The sequence below is a fragment of the Myxocyprinus asiaticus genome, chromosome 24 (genome assembly GCF_019703515.2).
Source record: "Myxocyprinus asiaticus isolate MX2 ecotype Aquarium Trade chromosome 24, UBuf_Myxa_2, whole genome shotgun sequence".
NCBI classification, from domain to species: domain Eukaryota; kingdom Metazoa; phylum Chordata; class Actinopteri; order Cypriniformes; family Catostomidae; genus Myxocyprinus; species Myxocyprinus asiaticus.
The window spans coordinates 42,827,721-42,851,813 of record NC_059367.1 but is presented as its reverse complement, the minus strand read 5'-3'; the positions used below and the strand labels follow the sequence as shown (position 1 = coordinate 42,851,813).

Here is a 24,093-nt window from a genome sequence, read left to right as displayed (position 1 = left end):
GGAGTTTGTTTTGTGGAGGAACACACCTTTGGGACAGTTATGTGGATGAATCTACATGAGCGTACATGGACTGTTTTAGTTTAGAGGGATGGACGCCAATTGGCATTGTCGTGCGCAGGGTTAATGTGCATATTTTTCTTTTTTCTGTTTGTTTGGTTCGGGGGGAAGTTTGGGTTTGATTGTTGCACTAAACTAAATGTGGTCTTTATAATTTTATTTTTGACACACAATCTATTTTTTTCTAATATGTCAAAATGTCAAATGTTAATATGAGTGGATTCTCTCTCCACGTGGAATGTGAATGTGTTGGGGCACCCCATTAAAAGAAGAAAAGTTATTTCTCAATTGTAAGAAATTTGATATAGTGTTTCTTCAAGAAATGCATCTTTCCCCACAGGAAGCTGAAAAATTTGGGAAGATATGTGGTGGACATGTTTTCTTTAGTGCTGGCTCAAGTAAGAGCAGGGGAGTCATTACACTGATAAGTAAGCATTTACAATTCAAATGTCTTAAACAGATTAAAGATAAATTAGAAAGAGTCATTATTGTTTTAGCAAAAATTCAGGGGCAAAGGTTGATTTTGGCTAATATTTACGTACCTAACACTGATGATCAGGGCTTTTTTATAGATCTTGAAAGGATGCTGCAGGCCGCTGGCACCCCTTATGATATAATACTGGGAGGAGACTTTAATCTACTGATGGACAATCTCCTTGATCATAGTGAAGCAAAAGTGTGTAAGCCCCCTAGAGCAACATTGATGCTTCACAGGATGTGTAAAAATCTTGGTCTTACAGATATTTGGAGACTTTTGAACCCATCTGGTAGGGACTATACATTTTTTCATCAGTCCATTAGATTTATTCTAGAATTGATTTTTTTTATATATATATCTAAGTCCCTCATTTCATCTGTTGTTGATTGCTCAATTGGAAACATCTTAGTCTCAGATCACGCCCTGGTGAGTTTAGAAACGTTGCCACATACAGAGAAAAACAAATCATATAGTTGCCGCTTTATCCCTTTTGAAAAATCCTGAATTCCAACAAATGTTAAAGGCTGAAATCTATGTTTATGTGGAGACCAAGCAATTCTTAGGGGTCGGATCATACAGTATGCCTCATTCACCAAAAAATCCAAAGCACGAGAACTCGTGGAGTTGGAAGGGAATATTAAAAGTGCCGAGGCAGAGGTGAAGTGCCGAATGTCATCTGATGGCCTCAGAGAATTGACACGATTGAAATACAAATATAATACTATTTTTTTCTCAGAAGGTGGAGTTTTGGCTATTCAGGGCAAGACAGTCGTACTTTGAGTCAGGGGACAAAGCAGGGAAGCTTTTGGCTAGATATATAAAGCAGAGAGAGTCTTTTTCTACCATTCCCTAAGTGAAATCTGCTGGTTGTGAAATTTTTACCTTGGCCATTGATATTAATAATGCTTTAAAATAATTTTATCTTGATCTCTATAGTTCCATGTCTTCGTCTACGGATGAAGATATTAGGAATTCTGTGGAACCATTAGAACTCCCTAAACTGACGATTGAGCAAAAAAATTCTCTTGATTCTGAGATAACCTTGGAGGAGCTTAGTGAGGTAATTAAGGCCTTGCCTACAGGTAAGGCTCCGGGGCCAGATGGCTTTTTTTAGATCTTATGCTACAGAACTGGCTCCATTTTTGTTGGAAGTTTATATGGAATCATTAAAGAATGGAAAGCTTCCGCCAACCATGACGTAAGCCCGGATCAGTCTGATTCTTAAAAAAGACAAAGATCCAAGCGAGTGTAGGAGTTATCGTCTAATTTCCCTGAGCCAGCAAGACGTTAAAATATTGTCCGAAATTTTGGCTAACCGATTAAGTAAAGTTATGACACCTCTTATACATATAGATCAGGTGAGGTTTATTTGGGGCTGCAGCTCTACTGATAACATTAGGCTTTTCATCAATATCATGTGGTCAGTGGCGAATGATCGGGCTCCGGTCGCTGCCATCTCACTTGATGCCGAAGAGGCGTTTGATATGGTAGAATGGGATTATCTTAAAAATTTTGGAAATATAAGGGTTCGGGAATACTTTTATGGGATGGATTAAGTTACTTTATTGACAACCGGTAGCAGTGGTACAAACAAATGGATTCATTTCAGATTATTTTACAATGGATAGGGGCACCCAGCAGGGTTGCCCTCTTTCCCTATTATTGTTCTGTCTTGCCCTGGAATCATTAGCAGCCACGATAAGAAAGGAAGATGATTTTCCAGGGGTGGTGGCGGGAGGTATGGCGCATAAGCTTTTGCTTTAAGCAGATGATATTTTATTATTCGTCTCCAACTCCACTATATCTATGCCTTGCCTCCACAGAATTATGAATTCCTTTTCTAAGTTCTCAGGATACAGAGTCAGTTCGTTTAAATCCAAAGCTTTGGCTCTGACAGCATACTGCCCAGTAACGGCTTTTCAGCCGGGCGCCTTCCAGAGGCCCAAACAGGGCATTAAGTATTTGGGCATTTTATTCCCAGCAAATTTGTCTGATTTAGTTAATTTTGACCCCTTAATAAAAAGATTTTCGAGCGATGTGGGCAGGTGGGCTTCATTACATTTATCTGTGATTGGGAAGGTTAATGTTATTAAAATGAATTGTTTTCCAAAATTCAACTACCTGCTACAGTCTCTCCCTATACATGTCTCCCTCTCTCATTTCAAGCAATTTGATAGTATAGCGAAGTCCTTCATTTGGAATGGTAAGCGTCCCAGATTACATTTCAGTAGGTTATGTAGGCCGATTGACAAAGGTAAGCTAGGCCTACCCAAAATTTTGTTTTATTATTATGCATTCAGTCTCAGACATTTGGCTCATTGGACACTTCCACCTGAGAGAGCCCCTCCCTGGTTTTGTATTGAACAGGAAGTTCTTGCCCCATTGTGCCAATGCAAAGCCTTTCTATTAAACTAAACGGAGAAGTTACACCCCGTTATCTTGCATTTGCACTCGGTATGGACAAAAGTGTCCAGAGTGTTTAATTCGTACATTTATTTAAATGTTGCCTCGAACATATATGGCTGAACCCAAAATTATGTATTAAGTCCCCTTTCTGCTGGTCAGAGCGGATTGTGAGGGAGGTTAATATGCTCTGTGAACTATATGAGATTGGAGTGTTGAGATCCTTTGAAAATATGGTTCAACATTTTAGGATTCCCAGATCTCAGTTCTTTAGGTATTTACAGCTGCAACACCTGCTCTGTACTGTTTTTGGGAGTAGTATACACACCTCTAAAGTGGCAGATACTCTGGAAGTGGTGATTACTGCTTTTGGAAAAGGTCATGAGGCATCAGTGTATTACTCCCTGTTAATTCAGAGTCTGGGGGATGGAGCTTCAACTTCTCTCAAGAGATTATGGGAGAAAGATTTAAACTTGGTATTGGAGGAGTTTAAGATTTTACATCAATTCTGTTGGACCCACTCTAGATTGTATAGGCTTGGTCTTAATGACACACCCACCTGCTGGCAATGCCAATCAGAAGACGGGGACACAAACCATGTTTTTTGGGGTTGTGTTAAGATCCAAGAATTTTGGTTGAGGGTTCAGAGCTTTATGTGTGACGTATTGGACACTCAATTTTCATTTTTCCCTAGACTCTGTATCTTAGGCAATGGGGTGGTCATTAGTATTGGGGGTAGACTTTTAAAAAGTTGGGTCCTAGCAGGAGTAATGATCGGCAGACGGATCATCCTCCGGGGATGGAAGTCGACTTGGGCAACCTCGTTTCGGGAGTGGTGTGAGAAGATGGGTGGGGTGGAGGTACTCAAGGAGATGATTCATAGAAGGCTATGAAAATGGGATTTGTTTGACAGGAAGTGGGGTGGATATTTGGCTTTTTTGGAGGGATATCGGGGAGGGGCAGTGGAGAGAGATTTGTAGTTCAGATGTGTATGTGCATTCTTGTTTTTTGAAAGTATACCTTTTTTTCAATGTTTTTTTTTTCATTTTTTTCATTTTTATGTTCTAATTGTTGGTGACCACTGTAGTGCGTGTTTGTGTCGGGTGGGGGGGTAATGTATATAATTGATTCTGTATTTTATGTTGTGTTTGTTTTATGAATGGAATAATAAAAAATAAAAAAATTAATAAATAAAAAAAAAAAGATGACTTGAAGAGAACAAAGAGATTGCCGTGAAACCAGCTGATAAGGGAGGAGCTGTTGTAGTGTGGGAAAAGATCAGTATATTCAGGAGGGGTGACTGAGTATTATCAACCTTTGACTTAAAATCCCTTGGAAAAGATGAAAAAGGAACTCACAGATCTACAGCCAAAGATGAAAAATGGATCTCTTACAAGGAACATGTTTTTTTTGTTTTTTTTACTCTGTAAAGATCCTCATATTCCATTCTTTTACATGTTTCCATTCGCCTTGGTTGACTGAAAATATACCATTTGCCCAGATTCAAAGACATACAGGAATAGTTCACCCAAAAATGAAAATTCTCTCATCATTTATTTACCCTCATGCCTTCCCAGATGTGTATGACTTACTGTCTTCTGCTGAACACAAATAAAGATTTTTAGAAGATTACTTCAGCTCTGTAGGCCCATACAATGCAAGTGAATGGTGACCAGAACTTTAAAGCTCCAAAAATCACAAAGGCAGCATAAAAGTAATCTGTATTACTCCAGTGAACATATAGCAGAAGTTCAGTCATGGTGATCAGCTGTGTCCACAAACCTGAGATACGTTTTCATACTGAACTTTATCCAAATGGATTTGAATGTTGACTTGTCAATTAAATGCTTAAAATCACAACAAATCACAGAATAAATTGTTTTATTTGGCAAATAAGAAATGTAGTTACACCACATACAAGACATTAAACACGTTTGATAATTTTGTGTATAAACATGTGCCCAAGTCAGCAGGGGGCCAGTTTAAACCTGATCTTTACATTAGTATCTTCTGTTTCTTCAACAGTATGTCTGTCCTAAGAGGAGTGATGTCAGAACCCTCTCATTCAGTCAGAACACAGGGATGGGTGATTTGGATCTGGTCTCTTTGTACTAATGATCTGGCTATCAGAAGCGCACTCGTACCCTCCAAGAGTACGTGGTGAGCACCTTGCTCTTCTTGCGCACAACGCAGGTGTACGTGCCCTCGTTGATGGCATTTGCCACAATACTTATGTGGTCGTCCTTCAGGGAAATGTAGCCGGGGTGAGAAAATTCCAGCAGCTCACCATCTTTATACCAGCTATGAACATGAGACAATAATTCATGCAAGAACATTAGTAACAAACACTTTTCAGGCGAATCTCACATGTCAAATTTCACCCCAAAATCTATGTCTGCCTTTTAGTGCTACATCAAAATAAAATATAAATCTACAATTTTAAGAATAAATTCATAATATTTTGAGAATAAAGTCAAAATTATGGGAATAAAGTTTTGATATCTTTTAAGAATTACGAGAGTAAAATCATATCATTATGAAATTAAGTTAATAATATTTTGAGAATATAGTCTAAATTACGAGAATAAAGTCGTATCAATATGAAATTAAAGTAATAATATTTTGAGAGTAAGTCATAAAGAAAGTAACATCAAGTGATGAGTTGAGCGTCTGGGTAAAACACCAACCAGAGAGATAACACTGGTTATGCAACTTGGTTGTCAAGTTTGCCCAGCTAAATTTGTGGGAGGTTTTTGTGAGCTCTGTTCATGAATGAGGTGTGCATTAGTACAGGAGTTTTCAACCCTTCAAGGAAGGTGTGAGATATAGACTTACACTAAAGTGAACTGGAACTGTTGTAAATCACATGGGGACAGTATTATTTTGAGAACAAAAATGCATACAAGTCATCACCTACACCAAGCAGGACTGCTTGAATCTGTCTGGTTCTTTCTCAATATCCTACATAACCGCTGCAGTGTCCAAATACTAATAATAATTCTGTGCTGATGCACCAAAAGACCAAGGATTTCTTTATTGCTAAATCATATCCTAAAGTATGATTCAACTCAATCCACCACATCTTGCGTTAATGAAGCCGTTTTCTCGGCGTCTGTTGTGATAATGGCGTGCTGTTTAATATTGTGATTTGATTTCTCTAAATATTTCTACATTATTCACGCAATATGCTACTTTATTTTCATAATGCTATGACTTTATTCTTGAAACTTTGATTTATAAAAGGCATGTTATGAAATTATTCTCAAAACCTTTATTCCTTTTTTTTTTTTTTTTTTTTTTGACGTGGTACTAAAATGCCGTTGTAAAAATCTAAACAAAAATACAATAAATTATTTAAAGAATTAAGAAAATAGAATAAAATGGAATTTAATATAAGAAAATGAAATCTTTTTTAGGACCATTAAGGTTTTTTTAAGAAAGTGACATGACAATTTAGCGCATTTCCTTCACCAAAATTCTCATTACTGTTATGCATCTGGAGTGTTTGTTTTTTTTTTGTTGTTTTTTTTATTAATTCTCATGATTCTCTATGGTGATTTTCATTAGATTCTCATAGGGCTTGTTGCACAATTATGACAATTTAATTATAAATTATTGCCCTAGATATTGTGATAGTCGATTAATAGAAGTTACATTAAATACTTATTTTTTCAACTTCACGCCCATACACATCCAAAACACGCTGATAACTGTTGAACTTAATTACTTTATTGCTGTTTTATACAGCAGTACATCAACTTTGCACAGGCCTACTTAGTAGCAATTTTTTTCTAAAATCTCCCTTTACATCCCTACAACACAAGCATCCTACACGTAACTATTTATTTAAAGTCGTGAATTCTTTCTGTTTATGGAAAGCCCAAGAGAGTTATGTATATCTATATCAAACATTATCCACCACTAACAAACTTCAGTGGTAAACAGATCAGCTGAATGTAAACAAGTTCATTTAAACTGAGGTAAGATACTGTAACAGGTAAACATTGGGTAAGGAGGAGGTTGGAACCGGCTGAAAAATCAACATAAACTTTTAATACATAAACTTAAACAAACAAACAGATACACATGCAATGCGGCCACGTGTGTCTCTCTCTCGACCCGGTGTCTCTGGCCACCTCTTATCTCGCTCTCCCGCTGATCAGCTGATTCAGCGCCAGCTGTGCTCCATCACTGGGGCACCACCGATCTGACCAACAACCCCCCCCCCCCATCTCTGTGGGGGAGACGCTGCCCTTCCTGCCATTCTGTCAGCTGATGGCCCACCCCGCCACCTGTGAACCTGGGGGAGAGGGAAGAACTTTCTCGCTGGCTCCCGGACGCGCTGTCCTAAACTGCTCCTCTGGCGGATGCCAGCTCACTCCTCCCCCGCTGGATGGCAGCGTGTCCTCCGGCCCCTGGCAGACGGAACCGCTCCTCCCCTTCTCGACAGACGGCCATGGTTCCTCTGGCTCTCGGCGGCCGGCAGCGACCCCTCTGTCCCCAGGCAGACAGCCGCGGCTGCTCCCCTGGTGGATGGCAGCGGCGATGACTCCATGACTCCTCCCTCCCGGGTTTCGGCACCACTGTAACAGGTAAAGTTTGGGCAAAGAGGAGGCGGGAAGCGGCTGGACAGTCAACATAAACTTTTAATGCATAAATGAACTTAAACAATGAACTTAAACAGACACGCATGCAACGCAGCAGCTTGCGTCTCTCTCTCTCTCGAACCGGCATCTCCGGCCGCCCCTTATCTCGCTCTCCCGCTGATCAGCTGATTCAGCGCCAGCCATGCTCCATCACGGCCTGGCCACACCCTCCTCCTCATCACAGATACAAACATACATTTTTAGAGAGATTTATTTCAAACATTGAAGTGTTCGTTCAGAGTTACTTGTTTCACGTACGGTAAATGTTTTAATTAAAAAGTGCATTTTTCCCATGGTTACTTTCCTGAGAGTGCACATTCTGTCTCTCCCTCTCTCTAATCACACACAGCGGGCGCGCAGAGAGGGAAAGAGACATGCAAAGATGGTTATACCGATCCGCTAGGTTTAAATGGCAAATGCACACAGTGTATAATATGTATCTACAGTATGTATGAGTACAGAGGGCACTTCAACAGGAAAACAGGCAAATCCTGGAATTTTATGCAATTTAGAAATCCAGGTCTGACTTTTTTAAGAACCCTCCATGGGAAAGAACATTTAGGGTGTCACCCTAAAACAAGCAGATATTACAGCTTTTCCTACTTGCATTGCAACTCGTGGAAAGTTTACAATGTTACTTGATGATCGTTGTGCTGCACTGATAGGCTGCACACGGGGGCAGGTGAATGCTCTGACATCACAATCCACTTATATCTTCTCCATTTTAACGAATATAATCCATAAAAAAAACTAACCTCATGCGATCCCGTGTCCATATGCATGGACTTTGTATTTTGGCTTCTTTATACTCAATGCATAATTTAAATTTATTTAAACTGACTGAATACTGTTCACAAGACTCTAGACTGTCCTTTAAGGGTTAAACTTCTGGCACACAAAGTCACGTGACACAACAGCTGGTAAGAAATCTCAAAGTTTTTAATTGAAACCTTTTTGGGTGTAAAGAGTCGCATCTCAAGTTTCGTTTGATATGCCGCTTTAAAAATGCATTAATTTTTCGCGCATCAGCACGCTGATAAACATGATGTCCACATACGTGGATTTTGGGACATAATTCCCCCAAAAGTTGAAAAAACATGTTAGTTATTTTGAATAACTTTCAACATTAACACATCTGTGGGTAAATGCAGTAAAGTGTATTTTGAACTGTTCTGAGACCAGTGCAGACAGACAGCACACTGGAGGTTAAGTCATTCACTAATTAGAGAGCAAGGGAGCATCCTATGTCTATGCAGCTAAGTGTATATATTCCTAAAATCGACCAAAAGTTCAGTTTCAGGCTGCAGATGATGTTTGGACCACTCAACATGTTTGACAGACATGTGACAATGATAATCAGTACATAGATTCACAAATTATAATGTATAATTGTATTTTAACATGGTTGTCAGTGATTGGATGATGCTGGCTTTTACTTTGAATCAGAATTAATTATGCAAATTTCTAATGTAATGTCTGTAAAGTCTCAAAAACTTGAATAACCAACACTCCTGGAAACATAATAAACAATTAGATTTTCTATAGCTTGGTATTATTTAACATTTCACAACTTAGTCCCGCTATCCACATATGTGGACATCAAGTTTTAGGAAAACTAGAAATTGTTTGTTCATTACGTCGTACTAGTTAAGAATCAAAAGGGGAAATGGAAAATGCACACAGTAGTCACGCTTGCATCTCATGAGGTTAAACATTAATCATGAATGTCACTAGAGGGCGAAATATGACTGTTGTTGCCAGAGCTCGGAGATGGAAATGGCGGTGTCATCGGCTGTCAGTCATTGAGGGTCTATGGCAGTTGGTGCACACAAAGATGGCCGCTGGAACACTTCCTGCTGGAAGTTTACTGTTGCGTCAGTGATCCAGTTCTATATACAGTTGTGCTCAAAAGTTTGCATACCCTGGCAGAAATTGTGAAATTTTGGCATTGATTTTGAAAATATGACTGATCATGCAAAAAAAACTGTCTTTTATTTAAGGATAGTGATCATATGAAGCCATTTATTATCACATAGTTGTTTGGCTCCTTTTTAAATCATAATGATAACAGAGATCACCCAAATGGCCCTGATCAAAAGTTTACATACTCTTGAATGTTTGGCCTCGTTACAGACACACAAGGTGACACACAGGTTTAAATGGCAATTAAAGGTTAATTTCCCACACCTGTGGCTTTTTAAATTGCAATTAGTGTATGTGTATAAATAGCCAATGAGTTTGTTAGCTCTCACGTGGATGCACTGAGCAGGCTAGATACTGAGCCATGGGGAGCAGAAAAGAACTGTCAAAAGACCTGCATAACAAGGTAATGGAACTTTTTAAAGATGGAAAAGGATATAAAAAGATATCCAAAGCCTTGAAAATGCCAGTCAGTACTGTTTAGTCACTTATTAAGAAGTGGAAAATTTGGGGATCTCTTGATACCAAGCCAAGGTCAGGTAGACCAAGAAAGATTTCAGCCACAACTGCCAGAAGAATTGTTCGGGATACAAAGAAAAACCCACAGGTAACCTCAGGAGAAATACAGGCTGCTCTGGAAAAAGATGGTGTGGTTGTTTCAAGAAGCACAATATGACGATACTTGAACAAATATGAGCTGCACGGTCAAGTTGCTGCGCCAATGCCACAAAAAAGCCCGACAGCCCCTTGACATGCCTCACAGCTTCTGGCACACTGTAATTTGGAGTGACGAGACCAAAATTGAGCTTTATGGTCACAACCATAAGCGCTATGTTTGGAGAGGGGTCAACAAGGCCTATGGTGAAAAGAATACCATCCCCACTGTGAAGCATGGTGGTGGCTCACTGATGTTTTGGGGGTGTGTGAGCTCTAAAGGTACAGGGAATCTTGTGAAAATTGATGGCAAGATGAATGCAGGATGTTATCAGAAAATACTGGCAGACAATTTGCATTCTTCTGCAGAAAAGCTGCACATGGGACGCTCTTGGACTTTCCAGCACGACAGTGACCCTAAGCACAAGGCCAAGTTGACCCTCCAGTGGTTACAGCAGAGTGAAGGTTCTAGAGTAGCCATCACAGTTTCCTGACCTTAATATCATCGAGCCACACTGGGGAGATCTCAAACGTGCGGTTCATGCAAGACGACCAAAGACTTTGCATGACCTGGAGGCATTTTGCCAAGACGAATGGGCAGCTATACCACCTGTAAGAATTTGGGGCCTCATAGATAACTATTACAAAAGACTGCACTCTGTCATTGATGCTAAAGGGGGCAATACACAGTATTAAGAACTAAGGGTATGCAGATTTTTTGAACAGGGGTCATTTCATTTTTTTCTTTGATGCCATGTTTTGTTTTATGATTGTGCCATTCTGTTATAACCTGCAGTTGAATATGAATCCCATAAGAAATAAAATAAATGTGTTTTGCCTGCTCACTCATGTTTTCTTTAAAAATGGTTCATATATTACCAATTCTCCAAAGGTATGCAAACTTTTGAGCACAACTGTATATGGGCCCTTCACAGTTGATCATTATGTGAGAAAAGGGCTTTTCCATAACAGGCAGAGGACATAAAGGCCCCATAGGGATAATCTGGTTTGGCTTTCCGCAATCTGACAGGCATGACATGTACAACAAAAGGAGACAACATTTTTATGCAACTTCGGCCAATAAAAGTGTCACAGGACTCGCTCCTGAGTTTTACAAATGGCCACATGCCCAGCCATAGTCGACTCATGAGTGAGATACAACAGATCCATCCAAAAACTTTTGGGCAACACCATCTGGTCGACCACTCTCCAGTCATCTTTCGCAGGACAACATGGATGCCTCCATTTTCTCATAAGGACATTTTTTATTTTTTACATAGAAACCCTCAGCATTCTCCTGCCATTTCTCAAAAGTGACAGCTAAATCATGTAACGAGAAAAGTGCAGAGTAATCCCTGTCAAACTAAGCAGTATCAGGTAAACCACTAACTTGGTCAAAATGAGATTCTCCTATACCTACCTCCACCTCCACAGGGCAACAGCTCTGTGCTCTGTGTCTCCCTAGCACGTGGGGCTCTTTCCCAAGGGGTAGCAGGTTTAAAGAAAAATGACCACTCACCTTTTCATTTACCTTCTACTCTAGATTCTTCAACAGTTTGTCTCCACCCACCTGCCTTAGGCCTGTCTCTCTCTATCAACTCTATATGAGAAAGCTCATAGGTGTCCGCCATCATGGTTGCTTTCTTTACATCAGTCACCCCATGCTCCACCACATATGGACTTCTAACTGTTTGGAAAGGCTAGATTTAAACACTTTCATGAGGATGAGCTGCTTCAGATCAGCGAAGGTATTAAACTTGCACGTTTTGAGCCATCGCTCAAAAATTGTCTGTTGCTGCCAAGCCACATCAAGGTAGGTCTCCACTTGCTTATGTCTTAGAGTCCGAAAATTGTGCCTATAAGTCTCAGGCACCACCTCATACATTTATTACAGCCTTTTTAACAGTATCATACTCCATTCACTATACAGAGCTCAGGGATGCGTAACCCTCCTGGTTTTTCCCTACCAGGACGCTTTGAATCAGAACTGCCCACAGATTTTCAGGCCTCTGATGCTGATTTTTCGAAAGTATTGATAAACATAATCTACTTCATTCTCATTGATAACTACCTGTCGCTAATCAACATGAACCCAGTTAGCAAAAAAATCACAAAGCTAACTTACATTTTAGCTGGCCACAAACACACTCTGTGGCTCTGACTAAACCAAACACACAAATTGCTAAGTGACCGCATACAAATAAACCCCCCACTGCACACAACGACAGCTGGCCACACATAAACACAGCTCAAAACGCATATGACCAAACAAACATATGCAAACACACACCTAATCAATCCAGGATGAGCTACCCAATTGTTATGAACTCTCCAGCTAACTACCACAAAAATGCTATGGCTGCATTTTCTAGAGATAAATCCCAAGCACTGAAATAATTATTGTAATTCAATTATTAATATCAGGGATAGGCATTTGCTCTAGTAACAATGTAATTATTTATAAAAAAAAATATATAATTTTTTACTATTAATAAGTACATAGCTGATATGTGAGACAGGAATTTCAACTAGTAAGAAATTACTATAGATATGTGTATTTGCATTTTGAACAGGAATGAATGGCAGATCATTATGAAATTCTACTAGTTAAAACGCAATTACTGCTTTTACTGGTTGAAATTCCTTTTTGATATCAAGAATCGTTATTTCCGCGAGTAATGATGTAATTTTTGACATCAAGAATGAAGCGATCATCAGTAGGATTCAATAATGTGTAAGTGTGTTTATTACAGTGTTTCAGTGAGAGGTTGTCTCCACAAGTGACCGGGGTGACTCGATCAGTGGCTTTTAAGTTCACCTCCGGTCTGAGCTCCTTCCTCTCTGAAACCACCAAAGTCACGGGGACAACCTCTCTCTATATGGGTTAAGGATAGGTTTAGGGTTAAGTTTAGGGTTAGTACCTAGTAATTACTACAGTTAATTGTATAGTTCATAAATGTAGAACAGTACTGTAAAATAAAGTGCTACCCTGACTCTAATGCGTCACTCAGAGTGTGTCATGCAAGTGGGCGGCCTCTTCTGGGCTTTTTTCACTGGCTTGCTTGGCTGCAAGCCACGGGTAGTGTAGGTGTTCATCAGGAATTCCAGTATTAAACAATATTTTTAAACATAAGATTATTATAATGCTCACTGATGGCTTTAACAGAAGCATATACCATGGATTAACAACCTTAGAGCTAAAGGTAGGTCTGTCTTTAAATTTGTATAAATTATAATTGAAAATCAATTAGTCTATGGGATAAATGAATACGATTTTTACTTAAGGAACCAGACTGTTGCACTCTATAGCACTTAAGTACTTTTTTCCTTTCATATTTCCTTTTCCAGTCCTCTATGTGTAGTCCTCACATAACATGTGCCCTCAAGTACATCCCTGTTATCTGTTTCAGACAGTTTTCACGATTCAGACGCAGGAAACATTGCAACCCACACAATCTACGGCCCATTTTCACATCATGCCTGCTCCTCTCTCATTTTTGGTTGGACTCTAGAACTTCCAGTCAACTGTAAAAAAAAAAAAAAAAAAAAAAAAAGCTGACTTCATTCCAGCCTATGCCACTCAGTCAGTTCTCAGCATCCGTGCTCTGACAGGAATGTGGATATGCCCAGAGGATACAGTAACACTCTCTGTCCTCTCCAAGAACTTCTCTCACATCCCTCAACATACTGGTAGGGGTGGGGGAACAGGTTTGCTCATTCCAAACAACTAGATATTTTCAGCACTCTCCTCAGTATGTAACAATAACTCATTTGAATTCCATGCTATCACTAAAAAGCAACCTGCAAAAATCCATGTCGTTGTCATATATCACACTCCAGGTCAGCTGGCTAACTTCCTTGATGAGCTGGATGTCCTGCTATCCTCTTTCCTTGAATATGGCAGCCCACTATGGTTCTGAGAGGAAATGTCGGAAATCTAAAGATCCTGCAGATCTGAGTACGTATCAGTCTCTGTTTGCTTCCTTCTCCGATAATGTTGCATCTGCAAAAACTTATTTTTATCAGGACATGATCAACAACACTACAGACACTCACAGCCTATTTAGGACATTTAACATGCTCCTCTGTCCTCCATCTCCCATCACCTCGCTGACAACAGATGTCTTCGCCACATTTTTTTACTGATAAGGTAACAATCAGCAGTACGTTCTCGGCACCACATCTTCTCAAACACCAATATCCTGTATGCAGCTCTACTCTCCTACTCCTATGCATGTTCTCCCCTTTAACTGACACTAAGGTCTCTAAGCTCCTCTCCAACCACCCCACCACCTACCCTTGACCCTATTCCTTCCCACCTTCTCTAAGCAATCTCTCCGTCCATCCTACCCACACTCACACACATAATTAAAACGTCTCTACTTACAGGTACATTTCCCACCGCATTTAAGCAGGCTCAAGTAACTCCACTGCTTTAAAAAAAAACCTGTGCTTAACCCCACACAAGCAGAAAATTACAGACCAGTTTCTCTCCTCCCATTCATGGCGAAAACACTCAAAATGGTAGTCAAGACTAATTCAATCAGACCTCTGATTTTCTCTAACAGAACAAACTGCTTGACGACAATCAGTCAGGCTTCAAAAGAGGACATTCCACCAAGACTTTGTCACTGAATCGCTGATACAGGTGAGAACTGGCTCCAGATCATCCATCCTTATTCTGCTGTACCTGTCTGCAGCCTTTGACACAGTCATCCATCAGATCCTCCTGTCCAAACTCTTTACTCTGGGCATCACAGAAACTGTGCTTAGCTGGTTCAAGTCCTATTTCTCAGGTAGGTCTTTTAAGGTAGCTTTGAGAGGTGAGGTGTTCAAGTCACATCTGCTACTTACTGGATACCTCAGGGCTCAGTGCTTGGCCCACTTCTCTTAAACATCACTGGGACCAATCATTCAAGCACACAGGTTTTCTTACCACTGCTACACCGATAACACGCAGCTCTACATTTAGTGATTTAGCAGACACTTTAATCCAAAGCAATTTACAAATGAGGAACAAAACTAGCAATTTGTCATACAAAAATCAACAATATCTTCAGTATCACACTGCAAAAGTTGGGACAAAGATCTGGAGAAGCAAGGAGCTGTTCCATTAGCTGTCCTGAAGGCAGCCTTGAATTTGATGTGAGCAGCTACTGGCAGCCAATGGAGTGAAATCAAAATTGGGGTGATGTGAGCCCTCTTTGGCGCTGCAGCGTTTTGGACCATCTGCAGTTGCTTAATCATGCTAGCTGGGAGACTGGCCAACAGGGCATTACTGTAGAACAGCCTTGAAATGACCAGAGCTTGGATCAGCGGCTATGTAGCATATTCAGACAGGAAACGTCTGATTTTCCTGATGTTGTAAAGCGTGAACCTGCAAGACCGGGTTGTTGATTAGATGTTGGCAGTGAAGCTAATCTGGTCATCCACCACCACTCCCAGGTTCTAGGCTGTCCTGGTTGGCGTTAGCATAGATGAATAGAGAAGTTGTGATCAACAGACGGGTTGGCTGGGATCACGAGGATTTCTGTCTTGGCAAGGTTGACCTTATGAGATATGAGCTGAGATGGTGGGGTCATCAGGCTGGAATGACAGGTAGAGCTGCGTATCATCTGCGTAGCAGTGGTAGGAGAAACCATGTGCCTTAATAATAGGTCTGAGTGATGTAGTGTAGATCAAGAAAAGGAGCGGTCCAAGCACTGTTCCATGAAGAACACCAGTGGTCAGCTGGTGTGACGTGGACACCTCTGCCTGTGAGGTATGACTCAAACCATCAAAGTGCAGTTCCTGTGATGCCCAAGTCAGAGAGAGTGGACAGAGTGGTTCACTGTCTCTTGCCTGTCATAGGGTTTCCACTATTGACAAGATGGGCAGTCTCCATTGAGTGTCCTTTTTTAAAGCTAGACTGATGTCTGTCAAGTAGAAGATGAGACAACTGATTGAAAACAACCCTCTCAGAGTTTTAGCTAGGAAAGTTAGGTGAGAGACCAGTCTGTAGTTATCAACTACTGTGGGGTTACTTTAGTCTGCTTGAATGTGTTGGGAAACTTTTTGGTTATAAGTGATGTGTTGATGATGTGTGTGAGTGCGGGTAAGAATGATGAAGTGGCAGTTTGTACAAGATGGGAGGGAATAGGGTCAAGGGGACAGGTGGTAGGATGGTTAGAAAGAAGCTCTTCTTGTCTTTCCTGCCTGACAACCCCAAAGTGACTGCTTGGATCTCGGCCTGCTTGGCAGACTTCTCGGCCTGGATGAAGGAACACCACCTTCAACTCAACCTAGCTAAGACTGAGCTCCTCATTTGAGCTCCAACCCTGCTGTTGAGAAAACATCACCATTCAGCTGGGTTCATCTACAACAACACCATCCAAAACAGTCAGAAATCAAGGGGTAACCATCGACAACGAACTCAATTTCACTGACCACATCTGAAAAACAGCAGATCATGTAGATTTGCACTCAACAACCTCAGGAAGATATGACCCTTCCTCTTTGATAATTCCCCACAACTCCTTGTTCAGTCTCTTGTAATTTCTAGACTGGATTACTGTAATGTTCTTTTAGCCAGCCTTCTTGCATGCGCAATTAGGCTTCAGTAAATGATCCAGAATGCAGCAGCTCGGCTGATCTTCAAAGAACACAAGAGAGCGCATGTTACACCACTCTTTATCTCTCTACACTGGCTGCCAGTATCAAATTCAAGGCTCTGATGTTGGCATACAGAACAGTCACTGGGTCTGCTCCAGCTTACCTAAAATCATTCCTGCAGATCTATGAAATCTACGTTCCCAACAGAAGGCTGCGGTCTGCAAATCAGAAGCGCCTTGTACCGGCACCAAATCACTTTCCCAGACTTTTGGCTTCACTGTACATCACTGGTAGAACGACCTTCCCAACTCCATTCGTGAATGATGCATAAAATAATGCAGATACAGGTCAGGAGCTTTAGCTACTGTTTACATCAACCATCATAACGACTCCCTCTCTGTCTACAAGAAACGGCTAAATACACATCTTTTTTGTGATCACTTGACCATACAGTTATAAAAAAATAATCTTTTTGCACTCTAATCTCTGTCTTCTCTAGTACTTTTCCGATGCAATTGAAATTTTGTAATCCAGCACTTATACTGTCTCCTTAGGATGAATCACTTATTTTGTAAGTCGCTTTAAATAAAAGCATCTGCTAAATGAGTAAATGTAAATGTGTAGGGCAAATGTAATTACTGATGTCAAAAATTAGTATTTTTACTAGTAGTAATTCCATTTTAACAAGTTAAAACCTTTTTTAGATATCTATAATTTATATACTGTACATAATTAAATGCCAAAAGGACTTGCAATGATAGACTAATTTAAGTGTCTCTGATTCACCACTGCAGTTTCATTGTTCAACAGACATGTCTGGGATTGGTTAAAATACTTAATCGCTGCAAAAACACATTGTGAATAGAAACCTTTGACGCAACAAAGGTAGACTTAAATATAATGCTGCTATTGTCAGTTTTCATGATTACATAATCATGGCAGCCATAATCGTAATCACAATTATTTATTTTTATTCGTTACATTAATAAGCATTTGTGGGGGAAATGAGCTAAACTGTCATGAAAATAAAGTAAAAATACAAAAAGTAAGCTCTACGCAAAATATAATAACTTTTTTCTTTTGATTTTGGTGTGAAATGTGACAAACTTTTCTTGACAGGTTTTCTGAGATTCGCATGATTCAAACAGTTTCCATACATTCTGTGTTTTGTAAAAATTGACAGATTTTCTCATCTGCAAGATTTACATGCTTTTCAGAATAAACATTTGAGGTTGAAAGCAGTCTAAGTTACTGTAGTAATCTACATGTGGGTGTAAAAACCAGAACTCACTAGATTTTTCCTTTCTTTGCTGCTATCTTCTTACCACAGCGGAAGGTCAGGTTCTTGCCCTCTGCAACAAACTTGTATTTTGTCCGTGGGGGGGTTGCAGTTGGGGAGACAGTGGGAAATGGGAATTCTGTTTGAAAGAATTAAATCAAATCTGCATGGCTAAGCATACAGGTGTGACATTTAAACTCTTTTGAAGTCAGTATGAAAGGGCATTCATTGTACTTCTGTAATGTGACGTATTTCTGAGCATAACAGGATATTTAATTAGACTAAAAAAATGTAGGGTAAGACTTGATTTTTGCTAAATAGTAATTAAAAGCTTGCACATCCAATGGTTAAAAATGCTCACTCGACCAAAAAAGGGGAGAAAACAGTTACAAAAAGAAAAAAGTTGGCACACCACTGCTCCTTTATAAATTTTTGGAGTGGCAGTGTACCAACTTTTTTCTTATTTAACAAGACTTGATTTTAGCCATCAGGAATTGATTGGATGGTGAAAAGTCAGATGTGAATGTGAGTTTGCAGTGGATCGTGGAGGACTAATCGCCTCCTGAAACACCACTGGCACACACTTTTGAGGATGCTTTTTGACCAGTGTGTGGAGGCTAAAGGTCAAGTTCACCCTCCAGAGCATCTCCACGTATATCCCAATCCCTATTTGCTATTATTAACGTGAACTAGCATTACATTAATAAATTAACTATTGGCACAATTTTAAAAAGGCTGCATTACCTACAACAGTACCCAAAAATAATGACTAAACAGTTTAAGTTTTGCATTAACATATAGCCTTGTGGCCTCACAACATGTCATTTCATAAACCAACAATATGCAAGTGAACAAAAAGTATATACATATATTTAAATTAAAAAAATAAAACATTGCACCTGTTTCTATTTAGAAAGTCTAAGGGTTAATGATGTGATGTGATCTATTAAATAATTCAAAAATATAAATTACAAGTGCAATTTACTCAAAACTATTACTTGAATACTCCTCTACTATAATGAACATGGTTTCCATTTCTGAGTTCAAAGTGATTTAGATTTTTTTTTCTTCTGGGTCTTAAAAAAATAAATAAAAATAATGTGGTGTAACCATCCAGAGACAGCAAAAAAAAAAAAAAAAAAAAAAAAAAAATCAGTCTCATGAAATTCTTCAAAGGAAATTTTGCCACGAGTTATTATTATTTCTTTAAAAAACAATTTCATTTAAAATATGATAAATATTTGAAAAAATGTTGTTCATCAAATCAAAGTCATGTGGTGTAACCAACATGTAGGTAGTCATTCTGTTGTCGTGACAAAAAAACATAAAACAGAGGAGTCCTTTAAACCCTCGATTTTTTGTTTTTTAAATCATTATTTTGTCTCACTAAATATAAAAATGTTGACATTTTTATGAAAAAGCACATTTTGTTCAGGACATTGTGTAACCATAAATGTCAACTGAAAAATTATAATATGTAGAAAATACATTTAAACCATATTATATTAAAGTAATTATTAATTTGTACACACTCTCATGTATTCAAGGTGCAAGAAAAATATTTTAATACCTTTTACTTGATGGTTACACCATATGACAATTCAAAGTCATTAATCATTTTTATTGTAGAAAATGCTATAAATGTTTTTAAAAAATGTGCAAAGTCAGCATGGACTCAAAGATTACATTCCTATGAGCTTGACGTGTGTTTTAAACTAGTTTTTTAAATTTTGACCACCTTAGACAACCTTATTTGCCAATGACCTGTATATCAAACAGAATTGAAGATTTCAGTTGTGGTAAACTCTTGGTTTAATCTCTCACCATAACAGAAGTCACAGCTGGATGGACAGTGTTTCTGCATGAGTCTCCTCTTACTGTCACAGTAACCCTTCCTCGCCCATGCTGGACAGATAAATAAACGATCCAAACAGCCTGACGTGATGAGGAGAAGAAAACATAGTATAAGATGGAAGGAAATATTGTGTATAGGGAACAGAGATGTAATCCATGAAGATGAAAGCAGGTAAATGAGCTTTGTGGTTGCTAGGGTGTTCTGGGTGGTTGCTAGGTGGTTGATTGCTGGCTCAAGTCAAAAGAGTAAATCCCCCAAATCTGTATTATATTCTAGTCTCAAGATATGAGTCCCTCCTTCAGTGCAAATCTATGGGATGTTTTCACTCCTTTTATCATCTGCCAGGTGAAAATTGTAAGTATGATCACTTAGTGAAGTAACAGCACATCTCTTCTCAACAAGACGCATGATTTTGAGGCATCATTCATGTCTGTAAGTCAAACAGAGCCTTAGCAAACACCACTGATTATTATGCTGTGATTATAGTTCAATCAGTTTATAAGTGACATACCGTAGAGTCGATGTAATCCCCAGACCTCATCCTGAGTGATGAATTTACGGCCCGTCAGTGTTGCATTGAGGTGCATTAAAGCTTTGGGATTCTGGGAATGCATCAAACCCAGTACATGACCGATCTCATGAGCTGCGACGTGAACTAGATCAGTCAGCCAAACTCCTGAGCAATCACACACAGTGACACATACAGGTCAAACCAGCTCCCATACAACAAATAAAACCAATGAACATTAAACTACATCTGTGATGCAGAGAGGATGGATAAGTCTTCATTTCTTATTTGAACAGGCTGCTTTAGTTTAGATTGCAAACTGAGTGCTTGTGCGCTAGGGATTTTTATTAGAGCTGTCAATACGTATACTGTATAGTATATGTGCGATTAATTTGATTAATAAATTCGCACATTATGTAATTTTAATCGATTGACAGCCCTAATATACAGTGATGGTTGATGTGAACATTAACTGAAGCTCCTGACCCGTATCTGAATGATTTTATGCACTGCACTGCTGCCACACGATTGGCTGATTAGATAATTGAATGGATGATTGTTGGTGCCAGTTATTTCTGTAACTGCTGATCTCCTGGGATTTTCATGCATGACAGTCTCTAATATTGAGCCCCGCACAGCCTTAAAGGGACTTTGTCTTCTTTTTTGATGCGAAATATTTATGTATTGCTGCTGTTTATCACTACATTTCCATTCAGTTATATAAAATAGGGTGTTTTCTAGTTTATTAGTGTATATTAAGTATAAATTTGTGTTTAACCCTTATGAAAATTAACCATGGTTTTACTATAGTAATATTGTAGTAACCATGACTAGTAAAACCATGGTTAATTTTTGTAACAGAATGTCATCCTAATTAAATATGTAACTATCAGGTGATCAGAACTGATTGCACAATTAAATATTATCATGATTGTTGTATATCTAAAAACATTTTCTTCTTTAAATAGCATCAATGTAGTTAGCTGCTTTTTGTTGTAGTGTAGCTTACTATTTTTTTTATTTTTATTTTTTAAGTTATGACTATATATTAGATTATAACTACAGTTTTAAAGTATCTTTTCCAACACTGTTCTTTCTACAATTTGTCTAAAATGACCATAAGGATCAAGGCAGGACTAAACCAGCACTTGACTTGCCTTTATTCCAGCTGAAACGCATGTTTCCTAAAATCCAGTACTCATCATCGTCAAAATGGATCTCTCCGGTGGGGGGGAAGAAAGCGTGTGCCAGTTCACCGGTGATGCCATCGAAACAGTGGTGCAGATACGACTGCAGACAGTCAGTGTGGATTACAGAGTAGAAACCTACCAAAAGTGTCAAAAGTATCAACACAACGCATGCTCGTAAAGCACACAACATAACTTTAGTCATGAAATAACTACATTAGGACATTGTGTGACATTGCATGTCGTTCTGTTTACCCAAGAACTTAAAGGAATAGTTCACCCAAAAATGAAAATTTGCTGATAATTTACTCACCCTCAGGCCATTCAAGATGTATCTGAGTTTCTTTCTTCATCAAAACAGAATTTAAGATTTGTAGGATTTCATTTCAGGCCTCCTCCTCTAAACAATGTAAGTGAATGTCCTCCATTTTTTGACTGTCCAAAATGAATATTTAGGGTGCATCAAAATAATCCACACGACTCCAGTCGACAAATAAAGTTATTCTGAACGCAAACAATTGATTATTTTTAGAAACAAAACAATACTTATATACTTTTTAACTACAAATGTTTAACTACAAATGTCCCCCAAAAAAACTAAATATTTGCCCCATTTTTTAGCAAATAAGTCCCTCAACCCCAGCCTTCTACTTACCGCCTCATCAAATGCAGCTACCCTCCCCATTTCCACACACCACTCCGAAAAAGAAGGTGCTTCATTTGACTTCCAACCCCTTAAAATTACTTGCCTGCCGATCATGAGACTGGTCATAACCCAATTTTTTATATGATTGTCCCCTAAATGTATGACTGCCCCATCACCCAAAATACAGAGTCTGGGACAAAGCAAAACCTGAGTGTTCAAAACATCGCACAAATACCTCTGAACCCTCAACCAAAACTCCTGGATCTTAACACACCCCCAAAAGACATGTGTAGTGTCTCCAACTTCTGACTGGCATCACCAGCAAGTGGGTGTGTCTTTAAGACCAAGCCTATATAATCTAGAGGGGGTCCAATAAAATCTATGTAAAATCTTAAATTGCATAAGGCGAACCCTTGCATCTCTAGATACAGACTTGACATTTTTAAGAATCTTGGTCCACACTCCATCCTCCAATACCAAATTCAAATCTTTTTCCCATACTCTATTGAGAGAAGTCAAGGCTCCATCCCCCAGACTCTGAATTAGTAGGGAGTAATACACTGATGCTTCATGGCCTTTTCCAAAAGCAGCAATCACCTCTCCCAAAGCACCTGCCGCTTTAGGGGGGTGCGTGCCACTCCCAAAAATAGTGCAGAGTAGGTGGCAAAGCTGTAAATACTTATAAAACTGAGATCTGGGAATGCCAAAATGTTGAACCAAATTTTCAAAAGGTCTCAATACTCCACCCTCATATAGGTCACCAAGTGCATTAACCCCCCTCACAATCCAATCTGACCAACAAAAAGGGGACTTATTAATACATAGTTTAGGGTTCTGCCATATGCTCGAGGCTGCGTTTAAATAAATATCAGAATTAAACACTCTGGACACTTTTGTCCATATCGAGTGCAAATGCAAAATAACGGGGTGCGACTTAACCTCGCCAGCTAGTTTGATCAAAAGGCTTTGCAGTGGCAAGATAGGGGCAAGAACTTCCTTTTCAATACAAAACCAGGGAGGGGCTCTCTCAGGTGGAAGCGACCAATGAGCCAAATGTCTAAGACCGAACGCATAATAATAAAAGAAAATCTTGGGTAGGCCTAGCCCTCCTTTGTCAATTGGCCTATGTAACTTATTGAAATTTAACCTGGGGCGCTTACCATTCCAAATAAAGGACTTCACTATGCTATCAAATTGCTTGAAATAAGAGAGGGGGACATCATGAATTTTGGAATACAATTCATTTTAATAACATTAACCTTCCCAATCATCGATAAATGTAATGAAGCCCACCTGTCCACATCACTTGAAAACCTTTTAATTAAAGGGTCAAAATTAACTCTAACTAAATCAGACAAATTTGCTGGGAATAAAATCCCCAAATACTTAATGCCCTGTTTGGGCCACTGGAAGGCGCCCGGCTGGAAAGCCGTTTCTGGGCAGTACGCTGTAAGCGCCAAAGCTTCAGATTTAGACCAATTGACTTTGTATCCTGAGAACTTGGAAAAGGAATTAATAATTCTGTGGAGGCAAGGCATAGATCTAGTAGGTTCAGAAACAAATAATAAAATATCATCTGCGTAAAGCAGAAGTTTATGCGCCATACCTCATGCTGTCACCCCTGAAAAATCATCCTCCTTTCTTATCGCGGCTGCTAATGGTTCCAGGGCAAGACAGAACAATAATGGGGAAAGTGGGCAACCCTGTCGAGTGCCCCTATCCAGAGTAAAATAATCTGAAATTAATCCATTTGTTTGTACCGCTGCTACAGGGTGTTTATAAAGTAACTTAATCCAACCAATAAATGTACTCCCGAACCCATACATTTCCAAAATCTTAAAAAGATAATCCCATTCCACCATATCAAAC

The 24,093-nt window shown here is 39.2% G+C and overlaps 1 protein-coding gene across 2 annotated transcripts in view; it reads right to left on the bottom strand.

The window, feature by feature from the left end:
- Nucleotides 1-4,802: 4,802 nt before the first annotated feature.
- LOC127415340 (matrix metalloproteinase-23-like) overlaps nucleotides 4,803-24,093 on the bottom strand; it is a 47,160-nt gene continuing 27,869 nt past the window's right edge. For both annotated transcript variants that reach the window (XM_051654076.1, XM_051654077.1), the window contains exons 4-8: nucleotides 21,549-21,716; nucleotides 20,395-20,559; nucleotides 19,853-19,963; nucleotides 18,041-18,167; nucleotides 4,803-5,239 (exon numbers count right to left, since the gene is read on the bottom strand). In XM_051654076.1, coding sequence (XP_051510036.1) covers nucleotides 5,065-5,239; nucleotides 18,041-18,167; nucleotides 19,853-19,963; nucleotides 20,395-20,559; nucleotides 21,549-21,716 — 746 coding nt within the window. In that variant the 3' untranslated portion in view covers nucleotides 4,803-5,064. The remainder of the gene's footprint in view (nucleotides 5,240-18,040; nucleotides 18,168-19,852; nucleotides 19,964-20,394; nucleotides 20,560-21,548; nucleotides 21,717-24,093) is intronic.